The 16633-nt window shown below is 42.9% G+C and overlaps 2 protein-coding genes across 5 annotated transcripts; one reads left to right on the top strand and one right to left on the bottom strand.

Annotated features, from left to right (window-relative positions):
- Window positions 1–796: 796 nt before the first annotated feature.
- Window positions 797–12398, bottom strand: ATG4A (autophagy related 4A cysteine peptidase). Of its 2 annotated transcripts, none has more exons than XM_021547889.3 (13): window positions 12364–12398; window positions 10944–11054; window positions 9723–9794; window positions 9240–9338; window positions 7925–8026; window positions 7337–7409; window positions 6368–6447; window positions 5211–5398; window positions 5030–5108; window positions 3984–4129; window positions 3362–3418; window positions 2406–2517; window positions 797–2085 (listed from the first exon to the last, which is right to left on the bottom strand). In XM_021547889.3, the coding sequence occupies exons 1-13, from the start codon at window positions 12371–12373 to the stop codon at window positions 2021–2023; spliced, it is 1194 nt and encodes a 397-aa protein (XP_021403564.1). In that variant the 5' UTR covers window positions 12374–12398; the 3' UTR covers window positions 797–2020. The 2 variants fall into 2 exon arrangements, with proteins under 2 accessions (XP_021403564.1, XP_085427012.1); XM_085570886.1 differs by lacking the exon at window positions 12364–12398 and adding an exon at window positions 11770–11906.
- Window positions 12399–12613: 215 nt separating this feature from the next.
- PSMD10 (proteasome 26S subunit, non-ATPase 10) lies at window positions 12614–16631 on the top strand. 3 transcript variants are annotated; one of them, XR_002467060.3, is made up of 6 exons: window positions 12614–12750; window positions 12848–12946; window positions 14036–14182; window positions 14290–14456; window positions 15184–15316; window positions 15459–16631. XR_002467060.3 is itself a non-coding variant. In XM_021547885.4 (6 exons), exons 1-6 carry the CDS (start codon window positions 12637–12639, stop codon window positions 15610–15612), a joined length of 759 nt encoding a protein of 252 aa, XP_021403560.1. In that variant the 5' UTR covers window positions 12614–12636; the 3' UTR covers window positions 15613–16631. The 3 variants fall into 3 exon arrangements, 2 of the variants coding, with proteins under 2 accessions (XP_021403560.1, XP_021403562.1); XM_021547885.4 differs by having other exon boundaries at window positions 15239–15316; XM_021547887.4 differs by lacking the exon at window positions 15184–15316.
- Window positions 16632–16633: the final 2 nt, after the last annotated feature.

The raw sequence follows: 16633 nt of genomic DNA, 5'->3' as shown, positions 1-16633 counted from the left end.
TGCAGCATATCCAGTCTACTTCCTAGCTGTCCTGGCACAGACAGATCGTGTTGGATTTACATCCTGGGTTATGCACATGCAACTTTAAAACACTTGTGTGCACAGAGCAAAGCTCAAGACATCTGAAAAATCATGCAGGTAATAACAAAGTACAGTGAAATTTTCAGCCACGGGGTTCCCGTGGTTGGTTAGGTCTTTTATCTGCAGTGACTCAGCTTTATTTTTGAACGTGACCATGCAAACACAATTCATTTATTCCCCAGGACCAGAGCTTTATGCATTTTAAGCACCACTGTCTTTAGAGAGCTGCTTCTCTCGAAGTAACCAGCTCCACTGCTGTCCCTGTCCGAGCTTCCATCCAGTTCCTGTCAGGTGCAGGGAACAGGAATTCCAGTCACCAGCTGCTCTGCCATCAGCCCCATTTCCATCCAGCTGTTTACCCCCACCCAGAATTGTTCAAGAGCTCTGCAAGGCTCAGGCTCCTCTCTGAAGAGGCTAAGGGTGGCTTGGGGAATAAGCACCCGATACTCCACTGAGGGTATTTTATTTATTTTTTAAGCAGGTACTGCTCAAGTCTCAGCATTTCAGAGCAAGGGCTTATTTTAATTTTTTTTCTGTGGAGAGGAGAGGGCTGCAACTGATGTCATAAGCACAGTAACATCATATATTAATTAAGAAGAAACACTTTGTTTAAAATAAAACCTAAATCTGAGTAGCTAATCCATGGAGAGAGGAAGAAAATTGTATTTTTCCTACATGTTTAGTTTCCAAACCATGGAAGTGAGAGGAGATTGCATTCAAGCTTTCTCTGCATGGTCATTTATTACTGAAGATGAAAGTGTGCAATTCACGTCCATTACACTATGGTGACAAAGGGATCAGAATGGGGACTGTGATAGTAAAAAGGAACTGTAGAGTGAATTAAAAGATCTTTACTTTTATTCTGAGCTGGTTTTCTTATAGCTGCTACAGAGATACTCTTTCTAAAAAGAAACAAAACTGCACCGGCTCTTCTGATAAAACTGGAGAATTAAGGCACTTTTACCAAAACAGATTTCAGAAGGCAACAAGTCAAAACCCAACAATTAAGTAATCTGCATATGCCTATATATTAAGTTTTAAGATAACCTGGGTTATATTTAGTTCACACAAACAAATCAACAAAATATAGCAGCATACAACCTATGAAAAGCTAAAGAAATTTATTAGATGCACAGATAAAGTGCAGTAACAGAGATACTTGTGTAAATCTTTTTTAAAATAAATAAGGTACAGGTAAATGACCTTTGAGTCACTTTAGCTCCAAAAGAAAAGTCAGCCTAAGTTTTAATGATTGAACTTTAAGGTCAAGGTGAAATGTAACTATAACAGTGGTTGTGATCTGTATAAACTATTTGAGGCTCCTGTTCCTCTTGAGATCTCCCAGAAACAGGAAGGCTATTGCAAAATGGATACGTTAGACATAGTTCCTTTCACAGAAACATTTTTGTCATAAAGTGTGGTTGCTCAAATACATGTTAAAATATTTAACAAGGAAACAATTTTCTCCTGATCCAGTTGATCTTTTAAACAAGACAATGCATTTTTTTCTATGATGCAGCCAGCCCACAGGAAGGAACAGAAGTAGACATCCTCCTTAACTGAAGTCTCTTGCTTTAAGAACTGTTGCATTATGAGAGCAAGAAATATCCATTTTGTTATCCCTTTCTCCAAACATACAGCCCACTGACAGACTTATTTTTTGCCTTAATTTCAGAGGTCCATTTGTCTTCAAGAAAGACACACATTAAAAAGAGTTTCCCTTTCAGGGTCTTATGATAAAATCTTTCAGTGCCTTTCCATCTGGGGAAGCTCTTTGACAGAAGGAACTGTCCCTGTTGGAGTTTTGGATGATACCAGGTGTTTGTGCTCTGTTATCCATGATTTCAGGCACTTTTGGGCTAACATGGCTGTGTAATTTATGTCAATGCAATAATATTAGCTATATGTTCAATACTTAGAAGGGTCACCACAGTTTCCTTCATACACTCAGGATTTCAAATTCTTCTTCCAATTCAAATAGCTTGTCAGTAGATTCAATAAGTTCTGAAAAATAAATTAAACAACTTAGAATGTAAAGACATGCCTGATTTTGATTACTAAAAAAACCCTCAAACCACCACTCCCCCCAACCCTTCTGACATACTGCCTTTGAAATATTTTCAAAGATTTAAAAATATGTTGTACTAACACTTGTAAATTGGACACAGCATGTTTGGGTAACTGATACTCTTACAGAGTAAGGCATTTAATCATGCAGTGATTGCTTGATCCTCAGGAAAGGCCAGTTATTCCAGCTGTGCTGGATCTCCTGCTGCTGAGGAGCCCCACTCTGCTGCCCAGCAGCACAGCCAGTGGTCCCACACCTGCTCCTGTGGTTGTCACTTCTGGCTTGGTTGGAGGTATGAAAGGAGGCCAGTGGGGTGGGTGCTTCTGGACCAGCTCAAACATCCGCAGGCTCTGCTGCTTTAGAATCTCCTGAGGACAGAACACAGACCAAAAAACTGCCTGCTTAATTAAAAACATTTTTAATACTCTATATCTACCAAAGAACAGAGGCTGTAAATTCCTGTTAGGTCAGGTACCTGCCCTCATGAATCACTGCTTCACACATCTGCAGTACTGTCCTACTGCAGACACACCTGGAAGATGGATCTCTTAAACTCCTACAAGTTATCAGTGCATTATAATGAGTTTTTATATCCATACATCTGTAATTTTGTTTACAGATGGAGCAAACAGATACCAAGAACATACTTCTGCCTTTTAAAAGTAAATTACTTGCTTGGACCTCTCTTTGTTCAAGTTTTCTGTTGATCAATGGGAACAAAAGACAGATCTATCTACTTTAAAAAATCCAACAGATTTTGGAAGATAGGTTTTGATCAGGAGAAACAAGTTATTATTGAAACAAAATTTCACTGCTATCAGGTGAGCTCCATCATATCCTCTGTTTCAGTTATTTGCAAATGGCTTTCTGTAGCCTTTTATAAAATAAATGCTTTTGGTTGGTGGTACTTTATATTCACACTCCTGTTGCTTAATATTCCAACTGCTTGCTGTGTTTCTCAGTAAATTACTTGGGTATGAGCCACTAATGCAGTACTGCTAACACAGGATAAACTCATGCACTTTTTCTCCCAGTGCTGGGGCTCAGGGCTGCAAAATGCTGAACAAGCTCCATCAGCAGTGTCAGCTCTCCCTGATCATTAGTGCCACCTTCACCAGGGATCACTTGATTTGCAGGCCAGGAATTTCCATTAGCCAAAAAAAGGACAGTATCCATGATTTTGTATAGAGCAAAAAAATACAGTAGTATTACCTTTTGTACAAGACTACACCAGTTATCAAAATCACACTCTTCTTTGCAAAAGAAGCCCTAAGGAAAGAATACACATAGTAATATTAAATACAGTATGTCAATGAACAAAGATGCTGTGGTATCTATGTATGAGTTATATCTCAAGTGACAACCACCCATAACCCAACCAAAGGCATGAGGATCAGATTGAATTTCTTCAAATACTACAGTATTCTTGTGATCTATACTGGATGACTTCTACAAGTATTTTCACTTGAAGATTTGTTGATTAAATAAGCTCAGGTAAGTATCTTCTCGAGAGCAGCCAATGCACAGATGATAGTGATGGAAAAAAATAAGGAAACCTGATTCAGTGCCTTGCCTTGACTTTCTTGGAAAGTCACAGACTTGGAGAAGATCTGTGTTGCCCAGGAAAGAAAGTTCATTGGCTCCCCAGGATACAAACAGTTGAGCTAAAATTAATGTATCCTATGCAGTTCAACTACTATGTGTTGAATTTTAGATTGCAGAAGAGTGCCCTGTGATCTTGACTGTGATCAAGGAAACATGTTGCTGCCCTTACCAATGCAGAGAAGTATTGCTTTGAACAAAGTACACACATTTATTATTTTCTGACACCTACTAAAGCTACTGAAGGGTCCAAATTCATGATCTTCATTCTGTGTGGGGCTTGCTGGCAGTGGAAGCTCTTGTCATCAACTGTGCCATTTTCTTCTGAATCTACAAAACTCTGAGTGGTGTGAGGGTCCAAGTAGATCAGCTCATTGCCTGGAGGGGTAAAATCCATATGGTGATAACAAGCAAGAAGCAGTAATAAACACTTATACCATCCAGACTTGTAAAACATAAACTGGATCAGCACAGTCTGTATCTCAACTCTCTAGCTAGGGAGTCTTTAAGAGAACTGGAAAGCCAGGCACAACAGTATCCCACAGGGCGTTTAGTGTAATTTTCCACTGTTAGCTTTTAGGGTAGATTTTTAATTTTTTTTTTCTACCTTTGTCACATACTTTCCTTTATCTACATGAAGTCCAGTACATTTTTTAAAAATCTCAACTGCAGTAATCCCTAACATGCCTCAGATCAAAGATACAGGATGACCACAAATCCAATCTGTAATCCCATTAGGCATTCACCCAGAAATTGAACAATTAAGTCTGACTAAAACAGCTCAGGTTTTACAAAAGAAAGAACAAAATATCCAAGAAGTTACAGATCAAACCAGGGTAAAATATGAAAGACTGAATTTAGGATCAACTATTGCATTAATTAATAATTACATGGAAGAAGGTTAAAGACATACTACTTTGAGAAAACACTGAAAAATATGAAACAATAATTTAAGAAAGCCAGGAAGCAAAAGAATAAAACAAGAAACTCTTCACTAGAAAGTATTAATGATTAGAAAAAATACAGTATTTAAGCAGCAGTGACATCTGACATTTGTTGAATGTTTTCTTAGTGTCTTGTTCTTGCGTATATCATTCCATATTTTTATATTAAGCTTTTCTGCTCTTTTTCTGTTCCTATAAGGATGGTCTCATACTGTTCCTGAAATGTCTTCTTCTCCATTCTCAGGCTTGAAATGCTTACTACTGCCCCTCCCCAAAGAAAATCCTTTCTCTTTCAGTCATATGGATATTTGGAGTAAGTTTCTTTCTTCCTTACCTAAAAATCCTATAAAATAATAGGCATTATTGGGTTTCCCTCCTAATGCTCCCAAAGACTGTGGCATCTTAAAGCATTCCTAGGAGTCCAAAGAGAGAAAAATTAAATTGATTTGTTTATTGATATACCAGATACCTGAACTTTTTCACATACACAAACAAGTCACTGAAGAATCTCTTACTTTAAATGCATCAATATACACTGGATTGATGTGATTAATCCCTAGCCGGAGAGGGATAATGAGCAAGAGGGGTTTCCAGCCTGGGCACAGTCCTGCTGTGTTCTTGTTTTGGCCAAGAGCACTTCTGTGCACATGTGCACTGCTGTGGGCAACGCTGCTGCTCTGGGCAGGGGACCAGCACATCTTCTCTGGGGGAATGAAAAGAGACATCAGTGAATGCACAGAGGAACACAGAGCAGATCTTTCAATCATGAATTAAATTACTTTTCCAGACAACTTTACAGAGCTCCTGCTTTAAGACAAAAGGAGCAGGGCATGGAAATTCTGACTACTTAGTAGAAGTAATTCTGGCAGTCAGAGTATGTGCTGGCAACACATGGGGCGTGGGAAAAATGAGGGGATGAATGTTTGACTGAAGTTACATTTACAACTCACAGTATTAATGCTGTCAAGCTTTGCCTGGGAGATGATATAGCAGAAAGGAAGCATTAGGAATTCTTCAGGGAGCTCTTCACTTCCAGTGATGTAGACATAAAATAAGCAGAAGTAGGGACTAAAGTAGAACCAGGCTGTGGCTAAATACCACTTGTAAACCCACCCTTCTTACAGCTGTAAGCTGCAAATGGGCCACATGTTTCTGAAAGATCTGCCCCTCATTTCCCTTTTGCCTGACAAAAGCAAATTTCTGGTAAACTCCATATTACAAGCAATTCTCTGTATTTATGCATACTGCAACTTCATTCCATTGCTGGAGTAAGAGTTAAGGTAGCACAGACCCAACTCCACCTTCTCATCACATGGTATGTGAGCTGGTCACCAAAAATGCCTCACTGTTCTGTGCTAACTTTACTTTGGGAAATCCCAAGGCTGAGTATCCATTTCCATTATTCCTTTTCTTGCCCTGGTAAGAAATAGGGATGGTGCCAATACGATTTTTCTCATATACATTCATGAGAGTGAATTCAAATCAAAAACTGTCACCAAGGAAATAATCACAGAATCATCAAATCATACAGACCAGAAAAGACCTTTAGCATCATCAAATCCAACCACTACCCTAATACTCCCAGTAGTTTGTCCAAACAATTAAATTTGCCATGAGCTTGAGCTACTCTTTAATATCTGCTGAGACACTAAAGCATTCCTGTTTCACTTACTGATGTCTTCAATGACCACTGTATTGTCCATAGATACATAAACTGCTAATGAATTCCATTCATCAAATAAAGCAAGCTTCCTAGAAAACACAGAGGCAATAATTAATAAAAACTTACTAGGACCGTGAGGGTAGCTTTTAACTCAGAACAGTTAAATGGTTCTTGAATAAAAAAGTCATTTATTTGGAAAAAAAATCTTTTTTTAAGTCTCCATGTAATAAAAAGATAGTTTTAATATATTTAGAAAAAATAATGAGTGGTTCCAGGAAAAGTACACACACTATACCATGTGAAAACTGTTTTGTCCTTTTGCCAAATGCAGGGATAGTAACAGCTCAACCACATAATTAGGCTTATTACTTTTTATTGCAATTAACAGATTCCGCTGTGGGATTCTGCCCATGGTGCCCAACATCATGTAGAGAAGAAAAAAATTCCTATGCCAGTTTTTCCACATTACTCTGTGCTTAAGAAGTTCCACTAAACTCAGTGGAATTATTTCAGGTTGTTAAAAGCCAGAACAGCTCAAGATTTTGGCAGCCAAAAGTTAGGAGGGTGGCATAATAGCACACAGTTTTCTGTCCACTTAGTGTGACATCCAGAACTCTGGGGAAGGGAGCTCTTAGGATGCACAGGCAGTGCTGGTTGTCTAAAATAAACCTGAAAAACTGATGTGCAGTCAGAAGAATTTGTAAGGGAAAGAAGCTAAAGGGGCAGAGCTAAAGCCAGGACATGCTTTAGCTCCTTTTTGTCTCCACAACATTTCTGTCCCAGGGCTGCAGCAAATGGCACCCAGAACCTGCAGTCCAGCCTCCACCTGAAATCTGGGACCTTTCCCTGTCCCTCACCAAAGTCAGCTCTGGTGAGGCTTCCAGACTAGGAGGAGCTTCCACGTTTCCTCAGCAGCCTCGGGCAGCACTGCACATTTTCCAGGCTCAGCAGCCCCGAGGGAGCCCTGCCATGACTTACTTCAGTACTTGAGCAACTGTGTTTGGTCCAAACCACTCTCCAATGGACTTCCCCTCTCCAACACCCATCTGCGCTGTTTTTGGAAGGGAAAACACACAGAGGAAAAGACCACAGAGAGGCTGGTCACAGTCTGTGTCACATAGCATGGCCTACTAATATCTTGACAAACACTCTAAAGCATGTGCAAGCTGTATTTTAGCAACAACAATTATCTTCTCAATTTATACTCTTTTCAAAACTTAATGACTGCTAGCTCCCTTAGAGGAAGTTCCTTAGCTGTAATGACAACTACAAATATGTCCTTACTCACAAATTACAGCAGTAAGTTTTATGACTATTTTAACACTGTCAACTCTGTTAGCCAAAACCTGCACACTTTATCAAGAGCTAGATTCTAGAATACAGATTTATTTAGGTCTTAATGAATAACATTTCTGAATTATTATGCTTTGTACCCACTTGCATACATTTTTATTTATGTATAAAATATATATATTGTCTTCATAATCACCTTTTAAAAATGTTTAATTAACTTACTTCAAATGAGAAAGTTTCAGTAGACAAAAGGAAGTTCATGTATGTTCTTACCCATTTGGTGGATGGAATAACAGCAATCTTTTCTATCCAGAAAGCACCGTAAGATTCTGTGATATTCTTCTGGTTGTTTTTTGTGTTTTTCCCATTGCCAATCTTTCAGGAAAAAAGTTATACATATTAAAAAAATAATGTTTTCATTGTACTGATCAGATTTCTAGATGGCAGAAAGCCATACAATGAAATCTTAAGAGATGATCCATCTCTAATATTTACATTTTATTCAGAGATCCTGGAAGTCACACCTTGTCATTTATAATCAAGCTGTCTTTTATCATCACATGCTATTGTGTGAAAATTGGGAAACTAAAATAACAATGCCAACTGCAAGTATATCCCGAGTGATCACTGCTGAGAATTGATAGCTATTGCTCTATGTGAGCTTCCAAGACTTTTAAAACTATCTGTTCTGTTTGCACTTTATTAGATTTGCAAGCATTTGTAGGATAGTAAGACTCATAAAGCAAAATCCGAACACAATGCTGGCCCCCTCCCAAAGCAAAATCCAAACCACAGCTTTGCCACGTGAGCCTCTGCTTCTAACATAAAGTAACCTCACATTTACTAACAGAAACATATACACAGGGCTGATGCCATTTAGATCCATAGTGCAAGTTCAAGGTCTAGTTTTTCTCGGGTACTATGTTTGTTTGCCTACTCTTTCAGTTATATCTTTGCACTACTGTTCTGTTTATTCAGCTATTAAAGTGGCAAATCCACACATCATGCTGCCATGGAAACCGTGACAAGAGTGCGAGGATCACAGACCCAGCCACAGCAAGCTAAGTGACAGAAGAGTGTCACACAGAGCAGACCTACGACACTCACCTGTGACCCTGGGATATGGGGTGTTAGTACAGGATTAAGCAGGCACTAGTAGGGTCTGCTGTGGGGTTTGGACTCAGGCTGATGATGGGTGAGTGGTTTGTGAAGTACTTTGTGTGCTATCACTGTCGCTGCTGACACTGTCACCCTGGGCTAGCATTTTGGTGGCTGTGTAATGTAAAAAGGGGAAGAACTCAGACCCCTGGTAACAAGTTTTCCCTTGGCTTCAACCTGGGTATTCCTCAAAAAGATTTATAAAATATCAACAGTGGGATTCCCTATTTGTCCTTCCTCTGTTTTTGTTTCTTTGCTTAAGGCTGACATGATTTTGCCCCATCAGACAAGAAGAGTTCACTAAAAACTTTATCAGGGCGTCACAGAGAGTTTCATTAAAAAATTTAGATTTTATGCTCTTATGGAAAATGACAACAAAAATGAAACGGCCTCCAAATAACACAGAGGTCACCTCAGCAACAGTACTCACCTCTTCCTAAATGTCTGCAGATGAGTGCCTGGGCCAGCATCATCTGCCCACACCTCAGCATGCATCCCCAGCCCGCGTCAGACGAGGGACCGGTGCCTCCTGGGAACAGAGGTGCTCCGTCAGCACGGCTCTGCACGGAGCCCAGCTCTGAGAGAGCTCCCAGCCAAACCCCTGACAGCTGTCCCCTGCTTAATCCCAGATCATGGATATGATATTAAGCTGTCCCCAGCTTCAAGGCACTGAGCCAGCCCCTTTCCCCCCACAGGGCTGCTGTCACTTCACTGCTTGCCCCACAAACATGAAGACCTGATTATATACAGGTACAAGCAAATACTGCTTTTAATAGCTTTAATCTTCTGTTTGCATACACAGTTAAGATTATGAGCAATACGTTCTAGTACTGTAAAAATAACTTTTCAGTCCCCAGCATCATCACTAATCCTGCTAATCCGTAACCAGGCAGCTGGAATGCTGCATACTCACCAATAGGTGAAAACTTTCTTCTATACGTGAACCAGAGACGAGCACTTATATCCAGCAATAACTTAGATTTGTCTGGAATAATTTTAAGAGGAAATAAATTATTAAAACTGAAAAATTCAAATTATCCCTGTACAGTCAATACGCAGAGTACAAGGAAGGCTCCTGTAGCTTTTACATAAAAGACCCTTAATACTTAAAACAGTTTTTAGCAGTTTAAACACAGAGAGCTTTTGCAGACTGCTAAAGTTAACTTATTACAGATGAAATAATTATTAGCCAATGAAATTTTATAAGGTGTTTGGAATGACTATGCCCAGCCTGAATAAAGCAACTCTGGAGAACTATGTCCTCAGGAAAGAACTGGTAAAGCAGGTTAAGAAGTTCTACGTGCAAATCAACATGGAATTATACATTACCTCCTAACCCAACAGAAAGTAATTTTAAGAAAATGGTAATAATGTCAAATTGAAGCCTCTTGTTTTTCTTGTTTGCTTAAACACATGCACTTACAGATTCTCCAAAGGCTCTGAAGAATGTTTAAGAACCCTATCTGCTGCATTTCCCCTTAGTCTGTGGCTCAGACTGGCTGGCTTTTCCAAAGGATTCTCCAGCTGATCAAGGATCCATGCAGCATCCCCAGCTGTCCTGAACACCGTGCCTGCACTGGTGGCCACTGCCTTTGACATGTAACACAGGAGGATGGCCCTGTCTTCTCCCCAGGGAGCAAAACTCATTTCTGAAGTCTTATTTTTATATAAACACATTCCTCTGCTCTAACTTTCAGGTAATGTATTTATTTTCGCTAAAATGCAGTATGTGCCATAGACTAACTTATTATTGTTACTTGAAATATAATTCTAGTTGCAAATAACAGGCTGTGGACAGCATCCCTCATAGGAAAATGACATCAGTAATGCTGAACATTTCCCAAAAGTTATATATTCATTTCTGGGGCCCTGATGTTGGGAAGTGACAAGGCTCACGTCTGACAGACTCTGCTATGAATGTGATCATATTGCAGGAATTACAGTGGAAGCACACTGGCCTTGGCTCTGGTTTCTGTACAGGAGGAATTCCCCTGCTTACACCTGGTGTCTCACTGATGAAGAACAAACTGCCCTCATGAGACATTCAGGGAACATAAGGAAATCAGGAGCTGTTGCTGCATGTGAATCTACAAATAGTCTACAGATGTTACAGATAATTTAATTCTAAAGATACCTGTGTTTAGGTGGTGTTGCCTTCCTAAAATCCACACCGGCTCGTCGGTTTCTGGAAATTCTTCTAAGTAGTCTGACAAAATAGTGATCTGGTTTTCATACCTAGATAAAACTGAACAGGAATACACAAAATTCAAACTCCATTTTATCCCCTTGTTCTTTTATGCACAACCTGGAGCTCTCAAACTGAGCTAGTTTGTAGTAAGTCTTTGCAGTCTTTGGGGCTTCTGAGCGGTGCTGCCAGCTGCTTTTAACTGTCTCCCTTAAAAGCTGTTCTGACACTGAAATAGCCAATGCCTTGGTTTTTATTTAGTTCCTCAGTGAGAGAACACCAGGAATAACACCTTTAGAAGCAGTCTCACTGAAACCAGTGACCAAAGTTCAGGATGACTGCAGCGAGGATGAGATTTGATTCAAGATAATGATAAAAGGAAAAAAAAAAAATCAGGCACCACAGCTTGATCTGAAACGTAGAAAAAATACAAATCAAAGTGATTATGACCTCATGCTTAATGGAAAGCATGTGAGAAGTGTTAGCAAGGCTGGGCTTTACTTTCCTAACTGGAGATTTGAAACACTTCAGAAAAAAAAACAGATGTATTAATGTTATTATTCAACACCACATCTGTTTAGTGAAAAATAACAAATTATAATTAATACTACCAAAAGAACACAGTCTAACAATTTTCTAGATCATTAAAATTCTGCTTTTTGGAAGAGCGCAACAACCCTTCAAGTATAAAAAATTAATGTAAAATCATATATATTAAGTAATATTCAATTTTTTAAAAATATACATTCCAACAATCAAAAGGGAGCTGCACCACCCTCTGGCTGGAGCATGAGGCCACTGCCGAGCCCCGACGTCCCGCGTCCCCGCAGGCAGTGCTTAAACACCAGGACAGGCTCCTTAGGGCGGGCAGCTCAGCAAAACAACTTCTCGCACCGTGCTCTGCACCCTCCCACAGAAATGCCGTCGCTCACTGCACTCCGAGAGCAAACTGTCTGTTTTTTACTCCAAAGACTTAAGACACTCTCGACCCTCGAAATCCAACCGGAGGCACCTGCCCCCTTCGCAGCCCCCTCCGAGCGCTCGTGCAGGTACGGCCAGGGCTCCTTTCCTCGCCGGGGTCTCCTTTCCCCTCCCGGCGCTCCCCCCGAGCTGCGGGCCAGGCAGCCCCGGCTCCGGCCGAGCCCCTCACGCCCGGCCCCGGCCGAGCCCCCAGCCCGGCCCGGGAGAGGCCGCGGGACCCCGAGCGCCGGGCGACCCCTCAGGGCGGACCGCGCCGCGCCGCCGCGCCGGCCCCCGTCCCTCAGCCCGCGGGCGTCTCCCGCCGCCGGCGGCCCCGCTGCATGCCCGGAGCCCCGGCCTGGCCCCTCACGCCGCCCCGCCCGCCGTGCCCGCGCCCCGCGCCCCTCACCGGCCTCCATCCTCCCGCTGTCACCATCCTCCTCCCCTTCGCCCCGACACGGAGGCACAACACGGCCGCGCCGCGGGGCGCCCTGGGAGCTGCAGTCCCGCCGCCGGCCGGGAGCGCACCGCCCCCATTCCGCAGCACTACAAACCCCAGCAGCCCCCGCGGCCCGAGCGGCGAGCGGAGCAGGCGGGCAGGCGCGATTGGCTGGACGGGGCGCCGGCGCCCTTCTGATTGGCGGCTGGCGGTGGGGGTCGCGCCCCGCGGGCGGGTGGCAGCATGGAGGGCGCGGTGTCGGACGTGGCCGTGTGTAACCTGGCGTTCGCGGGGCGCCTGGAGGAGCTGCGGGCGCTGCTGCTCCGCGACAGGGCCCAGGCCACGCGCTCCGACCAGGTCAGCCGGCGGCGGCCCCGGGCGGCTCCTGCCGGCTCCTGCCGGCTCCTGCGGGCCGCTGCCCGTCCTTGCCCCGCTCACCGCTTCCCTCCCGCAGGATCACCGCACGGCGCTGCACTGGGCCTGCTCGGCGGGACACACGGACGTCGCGGACCTCCTGCTCGGGCTCGGCGTGCCTGTGAACGACAAGGACGATGTGAGTGCCGCGGGTTCCCCGCTGCGGCCGAGGCTGCCGGCCCGCTGCAGTCTGGTTCCAGCGCGGAGGGGCCCCGAGAGCGGCGGGGGCCGCTCCCGGGGCCGCTCCCGGAGCCGCTCCCGGGGCCGCTCCCGGGGCCGCTCCCGGGGCCGCTCCCAGAGCCGCTCCCGGGGCCGCTCCCAGAGCCGCTCCCGGGGCCGCTCCCGGGGCCGCTCCCGGGGCCGCTCACACCGCTCCCGGGGCCGCTCCCGGAGCCGCTCCCGGAGCCGCTCCCGGAGCCGCTCCCGGGGCCGCTCCCGGGGCCGCTCACGCCGCTCCCTTCTCGCCCTCCTGCCCCTTCTCCCGTGGGCCCAGCGCCGCGTCTGGCACTTGTGCAGATCCAGGCTGCTCTGGGAAGGCAGAGTGAAGTATTCCGCATTTGCAAAAAGGCATGAAGAGGGGATTTGAGACCTGCTCGTTGTCCCGGAATTATAGGAGAGCTGTGCTTATGAAGGAAGGTGTAAAAACCAGGGGCGTTTTCACATTACCTTATCTCTCTGTGATCTCTCAGATGTGTTTTGCCAAATCATGAGGCACCCTGAAGGTTTCTCAAACTAGGGAAAGTATTAATAAAGCCAGTGCAGGTTCAGTGATTTCACAGCCTGCTCCTGTTCTAGAGGAAGAGTTGAAATATTTGTATCCAGTACAAAGCATCTCAAATGTCATCCATAGAGAAGGAAATGTCTCATGAGTGTAGAGAGTAAGTTATAGAAAAAGTTGCAGAAACTTTTTAACACCCTTTTCTACTACTGCTGTTTGTCCTTAAAAAGGCACTAGTGTAAATTCTGCAGAGACAAAGTTCTGCAAAACACCATGCAGAACTGCATAGCAGAGGTGATTTCTGTCGTTTAACTGACAGCTTTTCCAGGTACTGCGTGCAGGCATGTAAGAAGACACGAGCCTTGTGTCTAGTGAAAATCAGTAATACTTTAGCTTTACACTTGTAAGAGTAAGAGTGTGTAGTTCAGGTTTGTCTGGGTTATGCATTATCATGTTTTCCCGCATAAAACTCATGGTTTGAATAATGTGGATTTCCTCTTGCCTCTGTAGGCTGGTTGGACTCCCCTGCACATTGCTGCTTCAGCAGGCCGTGATGAAATTGTGAAAGCCCTCATTGCTAAGGGTGCTCATGTAAATGCTGTCAATCAGAATGGCTGCACCCCCCTGCATTATGCAGCCTCCAAAAATAAGCAGGAGGTATGTTTACCTAAGCTACTGGAGCTGGTGGTGTTCTTGGAAGAAGGATTTAGGTCTGTTAAGCCCACAACCTCCTCCCCTGCTCCTTTCTCTTTCAACATACTCAGATTGCAGTCATGCTTTTGGAGAATGGAGCAAATCCAGATGCAACAGATCATTTTGAATCCACCCCGTTACACAGAGCGGCAGCCAAAGGAAACCTAAAAATGGTCCAGATCCTTGTGCAGCACAATGCCACTCTGGATATACGGGACTCTGAAGGGAATACTCCTCTGTAAGTAGTTTTTTATTTTTACTTTGCTCAATATAGCATAATCTCTGTGAAATGCAACTCCATTACTTCAATGTCTTTTTATATTTTTTTTGTTGCTGCAAAATACACTCTTGCTTCGCATCCCTATGCAATTGAGGAGTATTTGAGAAAGTCATACTTAGTATTTTGCCATAGTGGTCAGTACATGCATACTTTGTGTTACTGCATCCACTTAAAGAGTGTAGAACACATTTTTTATTAATCTGGAATACATTTGTTGCTGCTACAGGGTAGAAAGTGAGCTAATGACATCAGAGCCAGAGGAAACTGCTCTTGCAGGCTGGTCTAATCTGTCCTGCCAAGCAAGAACTCATTTCAGAAGCTTTTCTTCACCTCTCTAAGGAAAATAAGTTGCAATTGAAGTACAATCAGCCCAGTGTTTATTGTTACCTTAGAGATCAATTTGAATCTGTAAGGGTTACAGATATTTTGAAGTTGGTGTCACAACCACAGTGGAATCCAGATTTTGCTGTGAATAAGATCAAGCAGTAAGTTTTAGCTGTACATAAACCCCAGTATGGCCCTGGAATGCACACAGTTCTTCCTAGGACACTGTGCCAAATGGAAAAAAGCATTTGCTGCATTTGCAGTAACTCATTATTTCGTAGCATCAGACAATTTATTTCTCACCTTCAATTTAATAGAGATTGCCATTTTCCATTCTCACCATGGATTATGTTCTCTTTAGCTTTGCTGACTGCATAGCCAAATCCTAACCCAAAGACCTGTCTTAACATTGCAAGGAGAGCAGCAGGAGGAATGTTCTTGAGTTGCTTAATGATGACAGAGGGACTGGACAGCAAGCTTTGGAATCTGTCTAGGTAGTTGGCTGCTTGTGGATTTGTTGTTCTCAGATGTATCTCCCCCCAACATTCACACTGTCATTTTGACATGGTGTAATTATTGCTCTTTAAAAGCTTGGACAGTTTAACGGTGCCTGTGGGTTTCTTGTTCTCCCTGCAGTCATTTAGCCTGCGATGAAGAGAGAGTGGAGGAGGCAAAGCTGCTGGTGTCTCATGGTGCAAGTATTCACATTGAGAATAAAGAAGAGCTGACCCCTCTGAAAGTGGCAAAGGGTGGCCTGGGAGCCATCCTTAAAAGAATGGTGGAAGGCTAGAGGGGGCTTCCCACTTGAGTCTCTCTCCTGTTGCACTTCTACTTAGGATTGCAAACTTCATATTTTGATAGCTCATCTAGGATATCATGTATGGTGTCAGCATGGTAATTAAATGTTGTTATTGAAAGCTGTCCTTCAAGTGCATTGCCAAAACAAGTCTTTGTACTTCCTGTTAATTAAATAGTTCACTGATTTTAAAGTATTTTTCAATATCTTGCAGTTTTCTTTCAGTTTACAGTGTGATGTGTATAAGTGTGGTATTCCTTCTACTTCAGATCTCAGTTTAGAATTATTTCTTTCAAGAAACAGGACCAAAAATGTTTTAACCATTTAAAGCCAATTTTTATTTTCTTATAGAGTCTTTGTTTTTTCTCTTAGCCATTGTGATTTTTGTGTGAGGTTTTGTCTGTGTTTTGTGGCTACCGATTGTCTTTCTCCAGATGATTCTAAGCTACACTGTGTTTCTCTTCGTAGAATGCAGTTTGCTTAGTTACTTAGATAATTGTATCCAGTTTGCTACTTGTGGTGTATTAAGTGAAATCTGAGTGTTTAAACCTGTTCTATTACTGGTTGTTATCCTGTTTTTCCCTGAGTCTTTAAATACATGTATTTGATGAAGTGCACTGGACTGCTTGCAGAATGCAGGCCCAGTTTCAAGGTTCTCTCTTCAAATACACTGTTTTATAGTGGATGGCTCTGAATACTCCTCTGGGATGTACTTCGACTTTAATATTTCCTTGTTCCTTTTGTAGGTTTCTTTTTCTGTTCTCTTTTACTCCCATATGCAGCACTGACAGTTGCAGATTACCATATTATTTTATAACAGAAGCCTGGTTTAAACTTTATTTACTCATAGGAAATCCTGCTATTAAGTTATTACAAGGCAGAGCTAACAAGATAGAGCCTGAAAAGTGTCCTCCTGTCATTATGTTGTTAAAATAATTTTTGGCATCAGTGGATAGATTTCCCCTTGAATAAAGAATGAAATTCTGTGAAATAAAAAACTTTCCTAAACAACAGT

This window comes from Lonchura striata, chromosome 4A (genome assembly GCF_050655825.1).
Source record: "Lonchura striata isolate lonStrDom1 chromosome 4A, ASM5065582v1, whole genome shotgun sequence".
Taxonomy (NCBI): domain Eukaryota; kingdom Metazoa; phylum Chordata; class Aves; order Passeriformes; family Estrildidae; genus Lonchura; species Lonchura striata.
Note: the sequence above shows the minus strand (reverse complement) of the source record. Positions and strands in the feature narration are given on the sequence as shown.